Here is a 24547-nt window from a genome sequence, read left to right on the forward strand (position 1 = left end):
TAATTTTACGGTTAGTTACGTCACGAGTATTAGGCTGTATTCAGCCTGTGTGGTGTACGTATTAGTTCCACCATACAGACTTCGTAACTGCACAGCTCTTATACAGCATTGAGTTTCTAGTCACTTGAACCATCGATAAGAAGTTGTCATCATATGCAAATTAACATCAAAGCAAATGTATTTGCTGGCGCCCTCGGTCTATTCCACAAACCTACACGGAGTGAAAGGATTTCACGTCCTGACATCACCAGGTGCCCTAAAAACAATGCTCCAATTCTGGACCAGGCTAGCAACTAAAATAGTACCAGTAAACATACAAAAATAGCACGACTGAGATATCGTTGCGGCATGGTGTGACGGCAGGTAAGACTTATCATGGTGTCACAGACACGTAGTCTCAAAATTATATAGGCAGACTGAGTGGAATGCCGCTGTGGTTAACGCTCGCTTTCTGGAGAACGGAGGTTGAAAAACCCGACCGGTTATCCAGATTTACCTTCTCTCTGTCCGACCCCGGTAGCTGAGTGGCCAGCGTGACAGACTGTCAATCCTAAGGGCCCGGGTTCGATTCCCGGCTGGGTCGGAGATTTTCTCCGCTCAGGGACTGGGTGTTGTGTCATCATCACTTCACCCCCACCGACGCGCAAGTCGCCGAAGTGGTGTCAACTCGAATGAGTTGCACCAGGTGAACGGTCTACCCGACGGGAGGCCCTAGCCACACGACATTATTATTATTACTTTCTCTGTAACTCCCTGAAACGCGTAAGGCAAATTCCTGTATGGTTCCTTTGGAAAAGACACGGCGGAGTCCCATCCTCACCTTTTTCTATCAAGGATTGTGCCCAGTGGCTACTGATGGTATGGTCGAAGAGCTGTTCACCCTAATATTCTTTTCCTTCAGATTGTGTTGAAGACAATGTGATACATTAGGGAGATGGACGCACTGTTATACCAACAACGCTTTCATTATTTTTGTTGTTCCTTAATGCAGTCCCTCCAGGTTAGCTCCAATCTACTTCATGAACGCCACTGAATAATTCGGTCAATCGTTCATTACAAGCTCTTCAAAGGAATCTAACTAACATTCCATTTTTTTTCAGACTGCACCTATAGGTACTCCCGTGGTTAATACTCGAATATAGTTTTTGCATCTGCTCTCATGTACAGTAAACCCCAGCCAGGGATATTCACCATACTACAACAGCAAAATAACACAATGAATTCATAACTAGACGGGCACGTTCGATGAAAGCCGTCTACTGTTATCAGATCTGCTAGTATGCGTCTTGAGTACAGCATTTTATGGAAATGAAGCGTAGAACGTAGGAAATCCAAAGAGGAAGAAAGTGGAAGCATTTTAGATATATTTCTCTCGAAGAACATGAAAAGCTAAGTAGACAGATAAAGTGAAAAATGAAGAATTAGCAAAAAGGATATAAATCTATGGAAGTTATTAATCGAAACAGGGGAAAATATTCTACAAATTCCAAGAGTAGTTTTCACGCCAGAAGGAAAGCTAGAGAGGAAAATAACTGGGATAGATAAAGCCTACAATACGCAAAACACGTTACAGTAAATACTGAGTGCAGTGGTATGATGTTACAACCCTCCCGTGCAACTATTGAAGTAAATTGCAGATGGTAGGCACTTGGATTCTTTGCCATGAGGTTTCTTTGCTGGGGAGGACGAGTGTTAATAGCTTCTAGCGATGCCACTTGCGTATAAAATAAACCACAGATTCTCAGAAATGAAGGTCGGCATCTGATTCCTGGTGCGTTTCCATAAGCAGAAAGGATGCCTAACGGACCTCCGGAGTGGCTATCAAATATTTCGCGCCGAATATAGCCTCAGCAATTCACAGGAAAGAGAGAATTAGAGTAACACATCAATAATGAAAACTAACGTTTAGAAGAGAGAAACAGTAGTGTAGAGACCGGGCCGAGTGACCGCTACCGTCAATGGCTGTGACAGGTCAGGACATCTACAGTTTACCACCCTGGGCATGAATGCAGCGTTGTGGTGGCTGTTGTCAGGCGGTGATCCGTCATGGAACCAGTACTAGTTGGATAATCCATTTATTTCAAAACATACGGAGGCAGTGAAGACGTTTCTGGGTAAACAGTGCCCTCCGTGACGTAGGCTGTCCGCGATCGGTGAAGCGTGCTGGTGTCAGCAACGACCCTGCAGACGGACACCGCGTGGAACCTCCCTCAACCCGGCCAGTGTGGCCGAGCGGTTCCAGGCACTTCAGTCTGGAACCGCGCGACCGCTACGATCGCAGGTTCGAATCGTGCCTCGGGCATGGATGTGTGTGATGTCCTTAGGTTAGTTAGGTTTAAGTAGTTCTAATTTCTAGGGGACTGATGACCTCAGATGTTAAGTCCCATAGTGCTCATGTTGGCTGTAGCACTGAATCAGGTTAGCAGCGAAGAGCCGTGCCTTAGATAGAGTTCAGAAATGAGGTCCGTATACTTGTTTTGAACCAGAGGTGTACAAATTGGGGAATATATGCCATTCACAAAACGGAGCCCCAGTCCAGTAGGAGAAAATTAGTCATCTGTTTATTAGGCAGCTTCAAACAAATCGGTAGGTGTCTCACAATGAAATCTATCTAAAAAGTTACTTAACACTCATACAGGAACGTCGAGCATATCACGACTTGTTTATAAATTTCACCAACAGTTTCCTCATCCCATAAATATTTTGAAAGATGGCGATGACTTAGTGGCTGACTAGCGTGTGGAAATGTGTACTAAGGACATGAGGCCATTTAGGAGTATACAACCCTTCTAAATTTAGAGCAAACATTAATTGGCACAGGAAAAAAAATCTGACTCAGTGGATATAAAAAACCAGACTAGTGGCAGAATGCAATGTATTGCGAAGGAAGCTTAGTATGAAAGGAAAGCTTATTCTTTCAGACATACACTTTTCAGACTAACATAATATGAATAATCGATTTCGTGTTCACTGAAATGCATTTGGTGAATTTATAATGAACTATTTTGGCCACTTGGAATGAACTCAACGAATCCACAATGTACATCTCGAAAAAGTGACTAAAATCGGTACACCTTGGCACATATTTCGCAGGAACACGCTAAGACGACGTACAGGATAAAAACCTGTTGTTTAACTGTTATTCCCCCAGGCGAGTCTTCTCTAGTTTCGTCAGTGTAAATGTAGGAGGGAATGTCTTTCTGTGGCCCACAAGTAATCATACACAACGGACGTGTCTGAGGAGGGTACGATTAATCGCTCAATGGAATACGGAATTTGCAGGTGCAGAAAGGGGAACAATAAAACTAGCATTACTCTGGTATCCTGTTACAACGAAACTTTTTTGGGCAGTATGCATTTTTACTATGGTGAAGAAGGTGCTATGCTTTAGCAACGAAAAGTACCAGCAAGTAATTTGAGTGGAGAGGTGACCTACATGACGTGGTCACCTATCAATAAGAAGGCGCCAAAGGTGAATTTTGCAGAAAGCTAGGGGAGAGGAGATATTTAGGGTAATCCTACGGCAGAACACTTTATATTGACTACATGTTAGCCATTCTAACCTCTCCTAGAATATCTCTAAATACACTTGTTATGATTACAAGTGACAGCGACTGTTGTAGTTAAAATTGTTGAGTAAATGACCAACGCCTGTCGAGTTTCCACAACGCATGTGAAACACACAGGACCTAGATGTGCTACCATCTCCACACCACACAGTAATGAAGCGCATTAAAGCAACCCACTAAAAGCCCACCTGTTAATGTTGCATTTGTTTGAAAATAAAAACTGACAACTACCAATGCGAGTCTAAGATTATCGTTCATTCATGCACATGCCGGTGCTTTCATTTTACACATATCAAAAAAAGTTTTGCATCACTTTGGTTCCCAGCACTCCTGAAGGGAGACGTTGACTGTCGATATTGTATCACAGACACAGTCCCTTAGACTGTTCAGAGATGTTACTAAACCCGCCAAAAGATGTAAACAACTATGCAGCGCCTATTAGACGGAGGAGGTCCGACAGCCGATCAGTTCCAGTCATTCCACCAGGAAGGAGGTACACGGCTCATGTTGTCTGCATTTCAACCATGCCTAGATGGTCAATACCGCGGTTCAATCGCGTTCGTATTGTTACTTGGTGCTAGGAAGGGCTCTCAACAAGGGAAGTGTCTAGGCATCTCGGACTGAATCAAAGCGATGTTGTTCGGACATGGAGATACAGAGAGACAGGAACTGTCGATGACATGCCTCGCTGAAGCCGCCCAAGGGCTGCTACTGCAGTGGATGACCGCTACGTATGGATTATGGTTCAAAATTGTTCAAATGGCTCTGAGCACTTTTTCGAGAAAAATTCATTCTAAATTCACCAAATACATTTTAGTGAACACTAAGTCGATTTTTCATATTATGTTAGTCTGAAAAGTGCATGTCTGAAAGAATAAGCTTTCCTTTCATACTAAGCTTCCTTCGCAATACATTGCATTCTGCCAAGAGTTTGGTTTTTTTTTACATTCACTGAGTCAGATTTTTTTCCTATGCCAATTAATGTTTGCTCTAAATTTAGAAGGGTTGTATACTCCTAAATGGCCTCATGTCCTTAGTACACATTTCCACACGTTAGTCAGCCACAAAGTCTTCGCCGTCTTTCAAAATATTTATGGGATGAGGAAACTGTTGGTCAAATTTATAAACATGTCGTGATATGCTCGACGTTCCTGTGTGAGTGTGAAGTAACTTTTCACATAGTTTTCATTGTGAGACACCTACCGATGTGTCTGACGCTGCCTCATAAACAAACGACAACTTTTCTCCTACTGGACTGGGTTCAAAATGGTTCAAATGACTCTGAGCACTATGGGACTTGACTTCTAAGGTCATCAGTCCCCTAGAACTTAGAACTACCTAAACCTAACTAACCTAAGGACATCACACACATCCATGCCCGAGGCAGGATTCGAACCTGCGACCGTAGTGGTCGCGCGGTTCCAGACTGTAGCGCCTAGAACCGCTCGGCCACCTCGGCCGGCTACGGATTATGGCTCGGAGGAACCCTGACAGCAACGCCACCATGTTGAATAATGCTTTTCGTGCAGCCACAGGACGTCGTGTTACGACTCAAACTGTGAGCAGTTGGCTGCATGATTCGCAACTTCAGTCCCGACATCCATGGCGAGGCCATCTTTGCATCCACGACACCATGCAGCGCGGTCCAGATAGGCCCAACAGCATGCCGATTGGGATCAATGAGTCTCACGTATGCCTTCAACCAGCCAAGCATCGGAGACGTGTTTGGAGGCAACCCGGTCAGGCTGAACGCCTTAGGCACACTGTTCAGCGAGTGCAGCAAGGTGAAGGTTCCCTGCTGTTTTAGGGTGGCATTATGTGGGGCCAGCGTACGCCGCTGGTGGTCATGGAAGGTGGCGTAACGGCTGTACGATACGTGAGCACCGACGCTCTAAAAGAATACGGAGAGGTCCTCTTTCTGCACTGAGGCTGAAGAATCTTATCAGTAAGGTCGAATGAACCGGCGATTTGGAAACTGCTCCTGGGAGACGCCGACCAGGAATTACACCACAGAGTGTTGAAGACGTTAGTGTTACCGTCGCTGAGAATGGTGGATGCAATGTGCGACCTTCAAGCAATCCATGCGCTGTCACGACAGCTGAACGTTCCATGGTGCACCGTTCGAGAAGTGATGCGAATAATTGTGAAATGGCATTACAGCAATCTCTAGCACGGTTCCGGGCGGTTGCGAATGCAAATGGTTGTCACCTCGAGCAACGTTTGAAACCTGGAACCTAAACATGATACGCAATGAACAAATTTTATCCTCTAATGTCGAAATTAAACTGTTTCTTTTAATGCTTTATTGATTATTTATCTTCCGCATGTCCTTACAAATGTTTCTACAAAGTTTCATTGTCCTAGGATCACTACTTTTTCATGGGCGGCCCTCCCAAGTAGTGAAAGTTTAATTATAGCCACCCAGTATACAAGGACGCAGGATGTCCATGGCATACCGTTGCGGCGTCAGAGTTCACTCAGTCGCTACCACTCGTGACATTAATTCATAAGCAGTGGCTGGCCACACAAAGACGCAGGGAATAATACCACTGGGCATCTCCAAAACATTTGGAGAGTGAGTTCTTTCCGCAGGTAGCCGCCAAAGTCGCCGACGGAGGTTATCCGGGGTAGAGCAGAACCCAGAACCGCGATTCGTCGTTGAACACAATGCGACGACATTCGTCAAAAAGCCCATGGCACCAATCCTAAGCCAGCCTGTGGTTTAGTGGTATAAAGACGAAACGTTGTATCAGTGCAAGGAGCAGAATCAGGTGAAAAGAAGTTAAAACATGTTGTGCCACAGGGATCCGTAATAGGGCCTCTATTGTTCTTAATTTTCGTTAGTTACATAGGCTCCACTTGGCACACCTTGCAGTTTGCAGATGACACAACATTGCTGTCAAAAGTGGAGAGTGCACTTCAAGCTAACCGACCAGCAGAAATACTGCTCAGTGAGATCAAGGCCTTTCGAACAAGATGAAAATTAATGAAGACAAAACAAAGGAAGATATGCAGCCCAAGTGAGACTGGAGCACTGGGTGACATAGAAGGTATTAAGCTTTTAGGCTTTTTCATTGAGGCCAAGGTAACCCGGCAACAAAGCAATAAACACGTATCTTCCAAATTCTATTGAGAACTGTAGGAAGACTTATACTACACCAGTACCTATTCACAGTATACTATGCAATGTACCTAAGTCACATCAGCTATGGGCTATTACTGTGTGGCCATTCCACAGGCTGCATGAATATGCTTTTATTACAAAAGAAAGCAATGACGATCGTTACCTCAAGCAAAAAGACTGGCCATTGCAAAGCTTAGTTTAAATAGCGGTTCTTTTATTAATTTTAATGTAATAATACCGTTGTAAATTTGACGCTGTCTGTCCAGCCATAGCTGGTAAATGACAAAGAGTTGTTAATAAAGGTAGTAAAGTAATATTAACTGCGGCCTACGAATGTGGCTGTCATTCTTTAGTCGAGCTGGATGCTCCTAGTCTCCAGTCATGCATGACATAGTGGATTTGGGATCAAAGGTGCTGATGTGTAGGAGCTACGATGTCCTTGATGTACAATACAGCAATGGCCCCTCAAGGTGATGAGACGTGGTCGACTGGACCCTTGACGACGGATATGCCTACCCTCACGTTCCCAGGCCGTCCAACATCACTCGCTGTCACATCCGAATGGCCTACAAATCTGGATGTTGTATGATTCGACCAGCCAGCCATATGGAGACCCATAATGGGGCCACTTTCAAACTCTGTCAGTGCTGATAAAGCTGTCTCATATGAGTACACAGCGTCACCTTGTTCTTCACAGTGATCATTCAACATCCGACGCGGCTGTGTATCCTACCAGGACTGATAAAAATACAAAACACGAACAACACTAATGCACTCTAGTGGCCGTTCTGCCTGTCAAGGAGAACTGCAGCTACAATAAACTACATACGCGCCGGTGGTGTTTACGTGTACAAAGTTACACTGACATCCGACCATGTCTTCTGGGTGCTTCACTTTTTCTGTATATTCGTGCAGTGTTCGAACTAGTTTGTTTACATTTATTCGTTAGAAATGGTGCAACTTTAACAAAAATATCATTACAAACAGTACTCGAAAATGTAATTTCCCATATGTTGACATTTAGACATTCATCAAGAACTTCCCTTCTTCCTCTATTTTCTTTTTCGCAAATAACTACTTTAATGTTCATTAAATAAACGCATTCTTAATTCTTAATATGATGAAAACATTAATGTGACGTCTAAAAAATGAGACTGATAGAAAGTGGAAAATGGCTATGCAGTAATGGCTAGAGGATAAACGAAAGGGTTTAAAAGCATATATCACTATGCGACAGATAGATAACGCCTACATGAAAATTAAAGAGGGCTTTGAGGGAATAAAGGAGGAGTTGTATAAATATCAACAGCTCAGATGGAAAACCAGTCCTAAGGAAAAGAAGGAAAGCTGAAAAGCGGGATTACTTATAGACGATCTGTAAAGGAGAGATGAAGGCAATATTATAGAAAAGAGGCAGGACGTAGATGAAAATGAGAGATATGATATAGCGAAAAGAATTTCACACAGCACTAAAAGATCTAAGTCGAAACAAGGCCCCGGGAGTAGACGACATTCCTTCGGAACTTCTGATAACCTTGGGAGAGTCAATCATGACAAAACTCTCCACTTGGTGTGCATGTATGAGATAGGCGAAATACCCTCAGACTTCAAAAAGAATGTAATAATTCTAATTAGGAAGCAGGTGCTGACAGGTGTGAAGATTACCAAACTATCGGGTTAGCAAGTAATGGTTGCAAAATACTAACACCAATTCTTTAGAAGAGAACTGAAAAACTAATAGAAGCTGATATCGGGAAAGATTAGTTTGGATTCCGGAGACATATAGGAGCATACGAGGTAATACTGGCCCCACCAATTCTGTGAGAAAATAGGTTAAGGAAAAGCAAAGCTACGGTTACCTTTGTAGACGTAGAGAAATCTTTTGACAATATTAAATGGAATACTCTCTTTGAAATTCTGAAGTAGCAGGGGTAAAATATAGAGACCGTTAGGCTGTTTACAACTTGTACACAAACCAGACGGCATTTATAAAAGTCGAGGGTCGTGAAGGGGAAGCAGTGATTGAGAAGGAAGGGAGACAGTGTTGTAGCCCCGACGTTATTATATCTGTACATCGAGCCAGCAGTAAAGGAAACAAAAAAATAATTAAGAGTACGAATTAAAGTTCAGGGAGAAGAAATTAAAACATTGAGATTTGCCGACGACATTGTAATTATGTCAGAAGCAAGTTTTAGTCTTGGACGAGCATTTGAACGGAATTGACGGTGTCTTGAAAGGAGGGTATAAAATGAACATCAACAAAAGCAAAATAAGCACAATGGAATGTAGCTGAGTTAAATCAGGTGACACTGAGGGAATCAGATTAGAAAACGAGACACATAGTTGTAGATGAGTTTTGTTATTTGGCCAGCAAAATAATTGATAATGGGCGAAGTAGAGAAGATATAAAATGTAGACTGGCAATAGCAAGAAAAGCGTTTACTAAGAAGAGAATTTTGTTAACATCGAATATAGACTTAACTGTTGGGAAGTGTTTCCTGAAAGTATTTGTATGGAGTATACCCTTGCACGGAAGTGAAATGTGGACTATAAACAGTCCAGGCAAGACGAAAATAGAAGTTTTCGGAATATGGTACTATAGAGGAATGCTGAAGGTTAGGTGCGTAGAGTCACGTAACTAATGAGGAGGTACGGAATAGAATTTCGGAGAAAAGATATTTGTGGCACAACCTGATTGGCAGAAGGGATCGGTTGATATGACATATCCTGAGACATCTAGGGATAAGCAGTTTAATACTGGAGGGAAGTGTCGGGTAAAAATCGTAAAGGGAGACCAAAAGATGAATATAGTAAGCAGACTCAGAAGGATGTAAGTTGCAGCTGTTATTTGAAAGTGAAAAGGCCTTGCACAAGATAGAGTAGCATTGAGAGCTTCATCAAACCAGTCTTCTGACTGGAGGCAACAACAACAACAATAACAACAACTTGACGAACATTTCATGTCGGAGCATTGTAACTTGCACAAATTCTTTTTCAGCTAAGATAATGTTCGTTATTTTAATGCTTTATAAGAGAAAAAAATCATAATTTAAAAAGAAAATGAGAACTAACTTATAGTGTACCACATAAATTACATGAATCACATTTTGATTTATTCGCTCATCGTGTGGTATGGGTCCTATCGTGAAGGACAACCTTCAGGAATGTGGAATAAATAACGAAGTATTTTGACAAATTAACAACATGGTGTACATTAATGTAATCCCACCAAATTACCGCCGGCCGCGGTGGCCGTGCGGTTCTAGGCGCTGCAGTCCGGAACCGCGGGACTGCTACGGTCGCAGGTTCGAATCCTGCCTCGGGCATGGATGTGTGTGATGTCCTTAGGTTAGTTAGGTTTAAGTAGTTCTAAGTTCTAGGGGACTGATGACCTCAGATGTTAAGTCCCATAGTGCTCAGAGCCATTTGGACCACCAAATTACCATATAGATGTGTTTCGATAAACTTAACAAATTCAGTGGCTTTCAAAGACAAAATAACGCATTGGTAAAGGCTTTGTTGAAAATTTATCTGACGAGACGACCATCTGAAAGTGACGAATCGTCTCTTGGTATGAACATTTCACACTGTTCTAGTGCGTTATATTTGTTGAGTCGATGTATGTTTAGTGACAACGTGTGTGTGTGTCTGTGTGTTTACAGGAACCTGGGTAGCAACCTGCTGACGACGGTGCCTGTGGGGGCGTTTCCTGAGCTGCCGCACCTGCTTATCCTGTGAGTACTGCCTCTCATGTCTGACTTCTCCTGTCTCCCCACACACCTCTGAAGGGCGCACTGGGGTCCGCAACACGTTCAGTATTGCCGGACAAGTTACTGTGTAAATGACAGTTCTTCCCTCACGGGAGCCCATTCAGTAAACCTCGACAGCGCAATCAGTAGATTAAAAGCAAATGCGTTTGTAAATCTGATATCGCCATTAAAGGATAAAATCAAGTGATTACCGAAATGTGCTATTGAAAACATCAATGTTCCAGATTCCATTTTCTTTATAACGTTTCGGGATTATTTTTTGCGCGCATGCACTATCGTTCTGCAGTCCATACTCAAGGGACGGTGGAAGAATCGGTTATAACTTCGTGTCGACCACAGGAGCTTTAGTGACGTACTACAAGCCCAGTATAGCCGTAAGTGATTAAAAAACTGAATATAAATGCTTCACTTTTAGCCCTTCAGATACTTGCTAAATTCCATAATACAGTGTGTTGCAAGATAATGGCTAATATCCTCTTTAGCACATTTAGCGAAGTTCTATAAGAATAATATATATGAAGAACTGGAGAGAAATGGAAAAGGTACACGTTGCTCTTTTGGTTAATGAAAGTCAGAAAGTGAAGGAAAATAGCTTTGCCACTAATTTAGATAGCGAAATAGTACCTCTACCTAATAAAATATTGACGAATGTATTTAAAACAGTGAGATTTAAATGATATCTGCCTAATCATTGATTTTCGAAGTTATTAGCTGCATGAAAAATATGAAAGAAACAACAAAATGTTCCTTAAAATGTAAAACTTAACATTTAATGAACAGAAAACGCTGTTTATGTACCACGTAGCCATTGTAGTTTAACTAATTATTGAGGCAGGAGAGCAAATCAGATATAACTAACAATGAATTACGATAATGGATGCAAATAAAATGGAATATCGTCGTTCTTATCTTTTCTGTCGTTCCTTTTCACTTGTATATTATTGTTATTGTTATTATCTTGGGCAACATAAAAATTCCCAGGAGAATGGACCACAGCTACAATTTACTCACGTTATGAAAAAAGAGACAAAAGTGATTCGGACAGCTGTAGAGGAATCTCCCTCTTGAACTGTACCTACAAGATTTTTTCCAAGATTCTGCGCAAAAGGATCAAAGAACAACTGGACAAGGAACTGGGGAAATATCAAGGAGGCTTCAGACCTTGAAGACGCTGAGCCAAACAAATAATGACTCTGGAATTAAGCATGGGTTATTACCGCAAACGAAACAACACTCTCTCAAGTACATTTATAGATTTTAAGAAAGCATATGATTCTGCCCATAGACCCTCACTCCTAAAAATTTTGAGACATTTCGGACGCCACCCAAAATTAATTAAACTGCTAAAGCTTAACTTAACAAATACAAATTCGAAAACTAAGTTTAGAGGGGAACTTTCTGAATCAGTCTTGGTAAACACTGGTTTAAGGTAGGGAGATGGTCTGTCACCAGTTCTTCTTAGTAGTGCCCATGAATGCATAATGAAGGAGTGGTACAAATACATTTCAAAGAACATTAAGATTAGAACACAAAAAGATGACATATAGTTCAATTGTTTAGGATTTGCTGATAACCTCGCTCTTCTCGCCAACAACATTCAAGAAACAAAACAACAAATACAATCATTGTAGGGAATAGTTCAGAGTATTCGCCTTAAAATATCTTTTGAAAAAACAGGAAGAATGCTAACGGAACCGCAGCTGGCAAACAAAATTAGAATTGGGGAACACAGCATAAAAATTGTTGAAAAGTGTAAATACAACTACGTTAATGAGAAACCATCATAGCCTACTAGAATAAACAAATTAATTAAAGTACATCATGTTACCAAGAACACATATAACGAAAAATGCCTCTGATCAGCCACAGAACCGAAACACTACAAAACAATCACACAGCCGCAAATGACATATGCTAGAGAAACTATATTTAAAAGAACCAACACTGTAGCAATAGACAGATTACTCAAAACAGAAAGAAGGATAGTCAAAACATGTATAAATAAAAAATACCAAAAAGACGGAGTTCGGAGAATAGCTTCAGATGAAACAGTTTATAAAGAAATATAACCAGTGATAAGTACAATGAAACTCAAACAGATCTCTTTCCTAGGACATTTGATGAGGACAGCAGAAAATAGAATTAGCAGGGGAATAATTGGGAAGTTATGGAATAGTAAGAGTGGCATTAAATGGATCACAGAGATCAAGGAGATTACGATGGAGGATTTGAAAGGCAAGATAGACGCGCTCAAATTACTTTAGGATAAACATATTACACTACCGATAAAAATTAACGAACAGAGAATGGGAAGGCCTATTGCGATGAGAAGAGAAGGGCACGATCTGAAAGGATGAAAAAGTATTGGGTCAACAAAAAACAGAAGAACCTAGTTCATAATACTGACTAAAGTGGTCCAATGTAGGTTATAAAATAAATAAATAATCTAGGAAATCCGTCTGTACGATTAAATAAGAGGTTGTTTGTTTTCACGCCATTCGCGTATCCCATCCTTTTTATTTGCTCAGCATACTTAGTGCCCTGTAATACATGTTTGTCGTATGCCTGTAATAAATATATTTTTATTACCATTATTATATTGCATTTTCATTGTTCTCTTGTTGATACGTAAGAAGCAAACTTTTTTGGAGAGCAAGTTTTGTAGTGTTAAATTACTTTTCGGTCCCGTTTACAAATTTTTGGCATCATGTTATCACATATGTGCTCCGTGTTTCATGTACATCAGTACGTCCGATTTTTGGCATTTGCTAGTACATTTTTCCTAAGTATTTCACTTTTTGTGCTTAAAAAACTTTGGCTGGTTGTGAGTGTATTTATTGTGTTGTAAACTATCGCAGTGTATTTTTTGGTCGAATTTTGTTTTGCGTTATAATGTCTGTATGCATTCTGATATTCTTTCGGTTGTTGTGTACGTGCATGCGTTACGTGTGGCGGGTGACAGTCAGAACAAAGGGTGAAATTTGAGAGGGAATAACTATTGTTATAAAGTGTCCCTACGTATCACCTTTAGGTTTCATGCCTCACTAATTAGCTTATTAACATCATTACGTAAAAAAATCAACAAAAGATGCAGTATATTACTTCATCGACTGCAAGCTAACGATTCACACGGTCCACACTGAATGAATTTGACTAAACAATTAAACTGAACAGGTGGAGACACGTGACTTTCTTCAGACTAGTATGTGTTATCCCAGTACATGGGTTTCGATAGACAGGAGATCCACCGATTGGACGATTTGAAATACGTCGGAAATCAAATGAGCTGTTCATCGTTTAGATAAACGGATAATACAAGTGAAATATCTAGACTGTCAAGAAGTTAAAGTAAATTAAATAAAAGTAATTAAGTGCGTATATTTGTGTTGATGTGTCATTTATTAATGTGATACTTGAAATACTTAATATTTCTGGTCCGTACTTTACAAAATATCACAGTTTAAATTATTACACATAGTTTTAATCAGACGAATACTGCTTAATTTTGCACCAACCGTGTGGTTCCAAGCTTGTGGAGTAGAGGAGATTGTGGAACAAGAAGTACTATGCACTGAGTCAAAATGAAACTTCTTTGTTTTACTAAATAATCAAAGGCTGGTAATTTCAAATCACAATTACTGACATCTATTGGACTCTAGTCTTTTACTTGCAAAACTGTGACAGTTATTTACGCAACACCGTGCAATAAAACCAAATCTTAAAAAATTTAAATAGCTTTTCAGTAGACTGGGTTAACACCCACTGCTTCGCTCGCGTAGACAATATTCACAATTGTGTAGTCTGTATAGATTTTTGTCTGTAGTTTCATAAATTCAGCTACAAAATGTTTTCATAATCCGTCGGTTCCATAAAAACTTTCATCCCCTATTTTACCCTCTTACAAGTTGAATTTCCTAAAACAGTGAAACATTATTTTATTTCTAACCAAGAAACCAAACACGAATTTTTAAGTTGTTACATCCGTTGCTCACGCGTATATCTACAAACTGTGCAAAAAGCGGTTCTGGTAGCTAGAATTACCAAAATTGATTCGATTTCTTGATTGTAAATAAAAAAAATGTGTTTCAGCATTTTTGGAAATTAAATCCCTAAGGCACTGTGTGAAATGGGGGATCAAAGTTTTTTTGAGAAAAAAGTCATTATTAATTAACTACTACAGCTAATGCTAAATATATGATTATCTGTTTTCGACTGCACAGTTAGAAATTAAAAATGCACGTTTCAGTGTTTTTAGAAAATCAGTCACTAAGGATTGAAATAGGGGATGAAGAGTGCTATGAAAGTATTTCATTACAACGGTATTTGTAGATCTAGATCTGTGAAAATTCGTATTTGGTTTCTTGATGAAAAGTGAAATAATGTTTCAGTGTTTTAGGAAATTCAGCTTGTAAGAGGGTGAAATAGAGGATGAAAGTTTTTATGGAACTGATTGATTATGAAAACATTTTGAAGCTTAATTTATGGAAATAAGTATTTGACTTCTCAGATAGAAATAAAGAAAACACGTTTTTCTGTGTTTTTGGAATTTCAACCCCTAAGATGATGAAATAAATGCTTTCATCCGCTATTTCACTCCTTTAGAAGTTGAATTTAGAAAAACATTGAAACACATATTTTTTATATTTCTAGTCTAAAAGCCAAATACAAAATACAATTGATTTTTATAAAACTTTTCATCCCTTATCTCACCTGCTTAGAGGTTGAAGCACGTAAGTTTTTATTTTTGACCAAGAAGTGAAATAACAATTTTCGTAGTTCTGTTCAAAATTGCCTTAATAGCGATATGTTTGAAAAAATCTTTCATCTCCTATTTCACCCCCTTGAATGTCGAAAAATCCCTTTAAAACGATGCCAGCTGTATAACATCAACACATTCTCACAGTTTCAAGTTTTTGTACGTAGTAATTTAAACTCTCATCCCATATTTCACCCTCATAGACGTTTAATTGCCCAAAATACTGAAACACGAATTTTTTTATTTCTAGCCGAGATTCTTTCAACCCCGGTTTCACGCTTTTAGGGATTTAGTTTTGAAAAATTCCTTTTTAAATGACGTGTACATTATAAGATTAACACCCTATGCAAATTTCATGTTTCTATCCTTGGCGACGATCAGTTAGTGAGTGAGTCAGTCGGGACACTGCCTATTATGTAAAGTAATTAAAACACCTCATTCAAAACTTTCAAAGCTTTCGTCGATTTTAAAATTTATTTAGGTAAAATTTACAATATTTTTTAAGAAAACAAATATTCACAATTATCAGTTAATTAAATAACATCGAGGGTAAACACTACTATGGCAAGTATGCCAATCCCGTTTACAACAAGCGAAAATCCAACGTTTCGTTTCCAGAAGAACTGCGTTTACTTGATGGATTAACTTTAAATTGAGCGGTCGGTTAGTAAATGTCATCTCCATGATTGTTAGTTTGGCTTTACATCAACACAGTTTCCACACATAGTAATAATAGCTTCTGAAGCATAACAACTCTTAAGCGCTTACAGTGCCCAAGAAAAGTGAGTAAAATATTGACTGACTGACAAACAAGGCTTTTAATTTACTCAAAAATGCTACGTACCTAGACAAAGAGCTAGACAAGTTAACTGCCGAACCAAACGACAAATTTCAACATTAAAACCAAACGCAATGCCTCACTTACTTGGCGCAATTTAATGCAAGGAATTTAAATTACAAAAAAAATTACTTAACTGAAAGAGAAACTATGAATACTCAACTGACAAACTGCAGTACGAATAAACAGCACTTCAGTTGCTTGGTGCACTACACTCTTTTAATTTAATAGGTCTTTCCGTCTTGTTACTACATGCGCACGGCCTTACATCTATGTCTGGTAACCAGTATGGCAAACTTCACACAGGATTGCTTCAGTACCATGTTTTTAGAGCAGGATAAGTGGTTATCAAATGTAAGACTTTCACTGCGTCCTTCGTCGATGGCGCTGGAATACCATTCTCGTATACATTAGCCACACTACGAGATCCATCTAAAGCTGAAAGCGTTGCGCACACTAGGGCTAATAATTTATTCCACAAGCTGTCTCCAGACGGTTCCATTAATGGGAAGTAAACACTAACTGCTTTGTTGAAAATTCGACCCACTCGCGGAGCTGAGCCGAGCTTAACAGGCGCCACTTGCAGACTCTCCGACACTACGAAATCCACTCAGCTTGGCAAGACCTAATAGACACGTACAACCGCCCGTGAACATAGGAAACCACACAGAGAGGTTCCGCTCTTATCAGCGAGAGGAAGCACTCACTGTGCTGTCGCGCTCCCATTCTGTCTGTCGCTGTCTTGTTGTTCTGTCATCTCTCCAGCGCCACCATGCCTACCCTTTTGAAACAAGCCGCTCCAAAGTTTCTCTAATATCTGAGCCGCGATTTAATCCGAGCCCGTAGGATCACCGCAGTTAAGCACTGTCGGGCTTGGCTAGCACCTGGATGGGTCACCATCCGGGTCTGCCTAGTGCTGTTGGCAAGAGGGATGCACTCAGTACTTGTGAGGTGAGTTGAGAAGCTACTTGTTGAGAAGTAGCAGCACCAGTTACTAAAACTGACAACGGCCTAGAGAGCGGTGTGCTGACCAAATGCCCCTCCGTATCCGCATCCGGTGACACCTAAGGACTGAGGATGGCACGGTGGCCGGTTAGTACATCTACATCTACATTCATCTACATCTACATTTACACTCCGCAAGCCACCCAACGGTGTGTGGCGGAGGGCACTTTACGTGCCACTGTCATTACCTCTCTTTCCTGTTCCAGTCGCGTATGGTTCGTGGAAAGAACAACTGCCGGAAAGCCTCTTTGCGCGCTCGAACCTCTCTAATTTTACATTCGTGATCTCCTCGGGAGGTATAAGTAGGGGGAAGCAATATATTCGATACCTCATCCAGAAACGCACCCTCTCGAAACCTGGACAGCAAGCTACACCGCGATGCACAGCGCCTCTCTTGCAGAGTCTGCCACTTGAGTTTGCTAAACATCTCCGTAACGCTATCACGCTTACCAAATAACCCTGTGACGAAACGCGCCGCTCTTCTTTGGATCTTCTCTATCTCCTCCGTCAACCCGACCTGGTACAGACCACCACACTGATGAGCAATACTCAAGAATACGTCGAACGAGTGTTGATGGACTACATTTTCTAAGGACTCTCCCAATGAACCTCAACCTGGCACCCGCATTACCAACAATTAATTTTATGTGATCATTCAACTTCAAATCGTTCCGTACGCATACTCCCAGATATTTTACAGAAGTAACTGCTACCAGTGTTTGTTCCGCTATCATATAATCATACAATAAAGGATCCTTCTTTCTATGTATTCGCAATACATTACATTTGTCTAGGTTAAGGGTCAGTTGCCACTCCCTGCACCAAGTGCCTATCCGCTGCAGATCTTCCTGCATTTCGCTGCAATTTTCTAATGCTGCAACTTCTCTGTATACTAAAGCATCATCCGCGGAAAGCCTTCAACGCCTCTTCGGACAGTATTTATTGCTTTTGATTTAACGCGAGAAATTGAACCCTGATCAAAGCTGAAGGAAGTTCGACGGCGCGGCGGGTCGATTTCCTTTTATTAAGTTTGTATTATATGAAGCGTGCAAAAAGAGTGATTACTTTTATTTAATACGCAGTAAAATGATGTAGGAAATAGTATTATAAATGCTCTTATATCGGAAAATTACAAGAGATGCTGTCAATATATCGACTGTATAATAAACATTTATGAATATTGATATTATTTCGAGAAAATGTCGGTATTCCCGATGTATCGATATAAGTCCACGCCAACTATACTCATCCACAAGTACTTCGTGGTACGTTTGACTCAACCTTTTCTACTGACGACTGCTCCCGTCGAAGAAAGGAAAGGAAATTAGAATCAACGTCCCATCGGCAATGAAGTCATTAGAGACGTAGAATTGGCTCTAGTCTTATGTCGAGTGGTATACGTGTGCGGATATTCCTCCTGTAGATATTTTCTCAATTAGGTGATACAGAATTGTAGCTGAGGCCTTCTGGGTTTACGAACAGGGCATGCACCTGAGATCCGCTGTCTACTGTCTTCCGTACTTTATCAATCGAGCAGAGCAGTCTAGGAATCGCAGTATCAGTGCCTTTGGAAACAATGTTCATTGTTACTCAGTTTTTTATGTATTTATTTCACATGTCTACTTCCATAGGACCAAATTAAAACACAATTAACGATGGAAAGTAAATCAGGAGGAATTAATATAAGCTTCCCAGCTTTTGAAAAAATATTGCAGCACTTGCAGAAAATGTGACGGAATCAGATACTCAAATAAATTGTCTGGAAAGGATAGCCAATAAAAGTGGAACCTGAATTTCTGCTGAAAAAAATAAAATCGAGACGAATATAAAAAAATGCTCCAAAATGTATAGAAACACAAGTAGGTAAAATATAGCTAGCTAGGAAATTCAAACATCTTGAAGAAACCGTACAGCAGAATGGATTAGAAAAATTTGCAATAAATGTGAGTTAATAAAACGGAAAGAGTACAAGGTGACTAAAAATATCTAGAACAAGAAACCCATTTCTAGAAATTCGAAACGAGTATTTTATGCATGTAAACGCTTAAAGAAGAGCTGTAAGCTGCACACACAAGACATACTTGAATGACAAGAAAGAAATTTTTTGGTACAATACAAACCACAGATGGGCGGCGAATGAAATGTGATTAGATCTACCAAAATACACAGGAAACAATTAGAAGTAATACCAAAGCAAAGGTTAATTATTCTTTGGACACTTTTACAGAATAAATGAGAATAGACTAACAAAAGAAATATTCCAGTATATCTGGAAAAAGAAGCCAACAACAGCATGGATTACAAATATAAGAAAATAACTGTGAAGAAACAACATCAAAGAGACGGAAACAACGGAATCAATTTCTTAAGAACAAATTACAAACTAGGAAACATTCAAGGTAGGTCAGAAGTCAACATGAACAATGAAAGACGAGAGGAAAAGACTTTATGATCAGAAGATTAAACAGGAAACAAGAAAGAAAGAACGGGAATTGAAGATGTTACGTATTTCAGTCGAACAGAACGAGGACAAAATAAATAATAATAATAATAATAACTTACACAATACATGTTGACCTCTTCCAATGGCGTACCAACGCTTCTTGAGCTGTTTTACATTGTAAATACCAGACATAACTATGATATGTTGAAATGGATCCATATTCTGGCAAGACGAGTGAAGTGGAAGTAATGTGAGCATTTTCCTATAAGCATTTTCCGCTCAGCATTTCCACGTTATTCTCAGGGCGTTTGAAATTGTTTTGGATTCGTCTTCGGGGAAGATTCCTCAGCAAACATTGGCTGAATTGTTTCCCCGGGGACCGACAAAAAATTAATTTGCGCGCGCGGCGCAGTCGGGCGAGTGGTCCAGAAACTAAACGGAGCGGGCCCCGGAGCCGGCGCCGCTAACTGCCGCTTTAAGCGGGCGGCGGGCAATTAACTCGGTGCTCATTAAATTAAGTTGCCCGCGGCAGCCAGCAGCCAGCAGCGACTCTTGCGCTCGGCCCTATTAGCGCTCTGTGGCGCCGGCGTCACGTCTGCGGGGGACGCAAAGTGGCTTCATGCGTCCGCGGAAACTAACCCACCACCCTCTCTCCTCAGACTCAAGAGCCGAGCGTCACAGAGTTGAAACAACTGCGTTTCCACGTCTTTGTACAAAAGCAGTACGTCAGTCAATTGTGTCGCCAACTCTTGACAACTACACTCATGCTCATAAATTAAGGATAATGCTGATGCATAGTGAAACAACGCTCTCGTGGGGGGTTTGCGGGTTTAAATCACCTCAGGATATGACCATGTGGCGCTGGCAGCAGTCCACATACCCAGAGGTGCAGCGTGGAGGTGTACAGACCTTTTCAGACGTGCTAATGGTGGCTGTGTATTGAAAATGGCTCAAAGAACACATACTGATGACGTTATGAGGGGTAGAATACTAGGGCGACTGGAGGCTGGTCAAACACAGCAGGTCGTAGCACAGGCTCTCTGTATGCCACAAAGAGTGATCTCAAGATTATGGCAACGATTCAAGCAGACAGGAAACGTGTCCAGGCGCTACAGTACGGGACGTCCACGTTGTACAACACCACAAGAAGAACGATATTTCACCTCAGTGCCTGCAGACGGCCACGGAGTACTGCAAGTAGCCTTGCTCGAGACCTTACCGCAGCCACTCGAACAGTTGTCTCCAGACGCACAGTCTACAGACGACTGAACAGACACGGTTTATTCGCCCATAGACCTGAAAGGTGCATTCCACTGACGCCTGGCCACAGGAGAGCCCCTAAAGCGTGGTGTCAAGAACAAAGTACATGGTCATTGGAACAGTGGTCCCAGGTTATGTTCACAGACGAGTACAGGTATAGTCTGAACAGTGATTCTCGCCGGGTTTTCATATGGCGTGAACCAGGAACTAGATACCAACCCCTTAATGTCCTTGGAAGGGACCTGTATGGAGGTCGTGGTTTGATGGTGTGGGGTGGGATTATGATTGGTGCACGTATACCCCTGCATGTCTTTGACAGAGGAACTGTAACAGGTCAGGTGTATCGGGACGTCATTTTATACCAGTATGTCCCACCTCTCAAGGGTACAGTGCGTCGCACCTTCCTACTGGTGGATGATAACGCACGGCCCCACCGAGCTTCCATCCTGGAAGAGTACCTTGAAACAGATGATATCAGGCGAATTGAGTGGCCTCCCTGTCCTCCAGACCGAAACCCCATCGAGTACGTCTGGGATGCCTTCGGTCGACGTATCGCTGCACGTCATCAAACCCCTAGGACACTTCAGAAGCTCCGACAGACACAGGTGCAGGAATGGGAGGCTATACCCCGCAGCTGCTCGACCACCTGAACCAGAAAATGCGAACCCGTTGTGCGGGCTGTGTACGTGTGCATGGTGATCATATCCCATACTAATGTCGTGGTACATGCGCAGGAAACTGTGGTGTTTTGTAGCACATGTGTTTCGGGACAGTTTTCTCAACGTATCACCAATACCGTGGACTTAAAGATGTGTGTCGTGTGTATTCTCTATGTGCCTATGCTATTAGCGCCACGCTACGGTCGCAGGTTCGAATCCTGCCTCGGGCATGGATGTGTGTGATGTCCTTAGGTTAGTTAGGTTTAAGTAGTTCTAAGTTCTAGGGGACTGATGACCACAGCAGTTAAGTCCCATAGTGCTCAGAGCCATTTGAACCATTTTTTTTATTAGCGCCAGTTTTGTGTAGCACCACGTTGTGTGGCACCACATTCTGCAGTTATCCTTAATTTATGAGCATGAGTGTAAAAAGCCAACTATTCTTTTAAAAAATTTGATACACTACCAATCGGAAGAATCCGACGTTTGTAATGTTTGTATAATAATTTATCACGGAACGATCGCTTGGATGTACACTGAAGCGCCAAACAAATTGTTATAGTCATGCGTATTCAAATACAGAGATATATAAACAGGCAGAATACGGCGCTGCGGTCAGCAACGCCTCTGTAAGACAAGTGTTTGGCGCAGTTGTTAGATCTGTTACTGTTGCTACAATGGCAGGTTATCAAGATTCAAGTGAGTTTGAACGTGGTGTTATAGTCAGTGCGCGAGCGATGGGACACAACATCTCCGAGGTAGCGATGAATTGGGGATTTTCCCGTACGACCATTTCACGAGTGCACCGTGAATATCAGGAATCCGGTAAAACATCAAATGACCGACATCGCTGTGGCCGAAGAAACATCCTGCAATAACTCTACCAACGGCGATTGAAGAAAATCGTTCAACATGACGGAAGTGCAATGCTCCCGCAAACTGCTGCTGATATCAATTCTGGGCCTTCAACAAGCTTCAGCATGCGAACCATTCAACTAAACGTCATCGATATGGGCTTTCGGAGCCGAAGGCCTTCTCTTGTATCTTTGATGACTGCACGACAAGGCTTTACGCCTCGCATGGGCTCGTCTACACCAACATTGGATTGTTGATGACTGGAAAGTTGTTGCCTGGTCAAAAGAGTCTCATTTCAAATTGTATACAGCGGATGGAAGATACCGGTATGGAGACAACCACGTGAATCCATTGACCTGCATGTCACCAGGAGACTGTTCAAGCTGGTGGAGGCTCTGTAATGGTGTGGGGCGTGTGGAGTTGGAGTGATATGGGACCCCTGATACGTCTGTATACGACTCTGACAGGTGACACGCACGTAAGCATGCTGTCTCATCAACTGAATCCATTCATGTCCATTGTGCATTCCAACGGACTTGGGCAATTCCAGCAGGACAATGCGACACCCCGCACGCTCAGAATTGCTACAGAGTGGCTCCAGGAACACTCTTCTGAGTTTAAACTCTTCCGCTGGCCACCAAACGCCCCAGACATGAACATTATTGAGCATATCTGAGATGCCCTGCAACGTGATGTTCAGAAGAGATCTCAACCCCTTCGTAATCTTACGGATTTATGGACAGCCCTGCAGGATTCATGGTGTCAGTTGCCTCCATCACTACTTGAAACTCTTAATCGACTCCACGCCACGTCGTGTTGTGGCACTTCTGCGTGCTCGCGAGGCGCTACACAATATTAGGCATGTGTACCAGTTAAAAAATGGACCAAGTGGCTCTGAGTACTATGGGACTTAATATCGGAGGTCATCAGTCCCCTAGACTTAGAACTACTGAAACCTAACTAACCTAAGGACACCACACACATCCATGCCCGAGGCAGGATTCGAACCTGCGACCGTAGCGGGTGCGCGGTTCGAGACTGAAGCGCCTAGAGCCGCTCGGCCACACCGGCCGGCTATGTGTATCGTTCTTTGGCTCTTCAGTGTATAACAAACTAGCTGACAAACCTGTCGTTGCCTTGGTATTTAATTACCGATACTTCGTATGCGTGGAGGTTTCTTTCTTTATTTTTTTAAAAAAAGAGCTTCTTTGTGTACAGTATTTGAAGTCGTATGATGAGGGATTTTTCCTTTTTTTTTTTTAACTTACAAAGCTTGTTTGTATACAGTATTTGAAGTCATTTGATGAGGGATTTTTCCTTTTTTTCTTTTCTTACAAAGCTTCTTTGTGTACAGTATTTGAAGTCGTATGATGAGGGACTGTCCCTTTTTTTACTTACAAAGCTTCTTTGTATACAGTATTTGAAGTCGTATGATGAGGGATATGCTCAAAGAGCCCGTTTGTTTCACTAACAAGGGAGAGAGCCACATAGAACTGCCCATGCGACAAGCAATAAACACACCCGCACCACATAGAGTGCTTCGTTTATGGTCCCGGCATAGCATACGCTCACCAGGAATTGCACACGTTTGAAGCAAAACTGTAATTATTAGGAATAATTGGGATTTATGCTATAAAACCTCACTCACCTGCACAGCTTCCCGGCATAATTTCCATTTCTATGATGTTTCGTTGGCGGGAAGTAATTCAAAATCTGTGCGACTGAAGAATCCTGAGCAGCAATGCCTGACGCTCTAGATCAGAGCTACGTCATGCCTCGCCTCACAGGGGGTTCCAAAGAGCAAGTTACAGCCTGATGTTATCGAGCCGCGGCAAGTCCCGCTTCTTGGTCTTCATTTGGTTCTTGAGACTGTATAGTCCTCAGTCTTTTAGCCGTTACACTGTGTTTAGAAAGACTCTGCCGTTTTCTAGGCATTTTTATTCGTGGACAAAAAGAAATCATATTTTAATGAGTAGCCACCTAAATTAGATGGCGAACTTAATAAATTCGTTTTTCCTAACAAATGATATAAATAAACCCTATCCAAAGAAGCAAAGCAAGGTCCTTAAGTTTTTAATAAACAAAGCGAAATTAGTAATTCCACATATCATAGCTAAGTAAATTCGCTGTCAGTTTGTATTTGTATTTTTGGTTCTTTGGCGTACTACGCCATCACGAATAAGCCTCCGTATTACGAAGCTGAGCAGACGATTTTATATACAACATTAAATTACTTTACTTTTTCATAGTCGGCTTTTACGTAAATAAATT

The 24547-nt window shown here is 41.5% G+C and overlaps 1 protein-coding gene across 1 annotated transcript in view; it reads left to right on the top strand.

Moving 5' to 3' along the window:
- LOC124622851 (leucine-rich repeat-containing G-protein coupled receptor 4-like) overlaps positions 1–10431 on the top strand; it is a 414664-nt gene extending 404233 nt beyond the window's left edge. The window contains exon 5 of the mRNA XM_047148643.1: positions 10356–10431. Within this exon, the coding sequence (XP_047004599.1) occupies positions 10356–10431 (76 nt within the window). The remainder of the gene's footprint in view (positions 1–10355) is intronic.
- Positions 10432–24547: the final 14116 nt, after the last annotated feature.

This window comes from Schistocerca americana, chromosome 7, assembly GCF_021461395.2.
Source record: "Schistocerca americana isolate TAMUIC-IGC-003095 chromosome 7, iqSchAmer2.1, whole genome shotgun sequence".
Taxonomy (NCBI): Eukaryota; Metazoa; Arthropoda; class Insecta; order Orthoptera; family Acrididae; genus Schistocerca; species Schistocerca americana.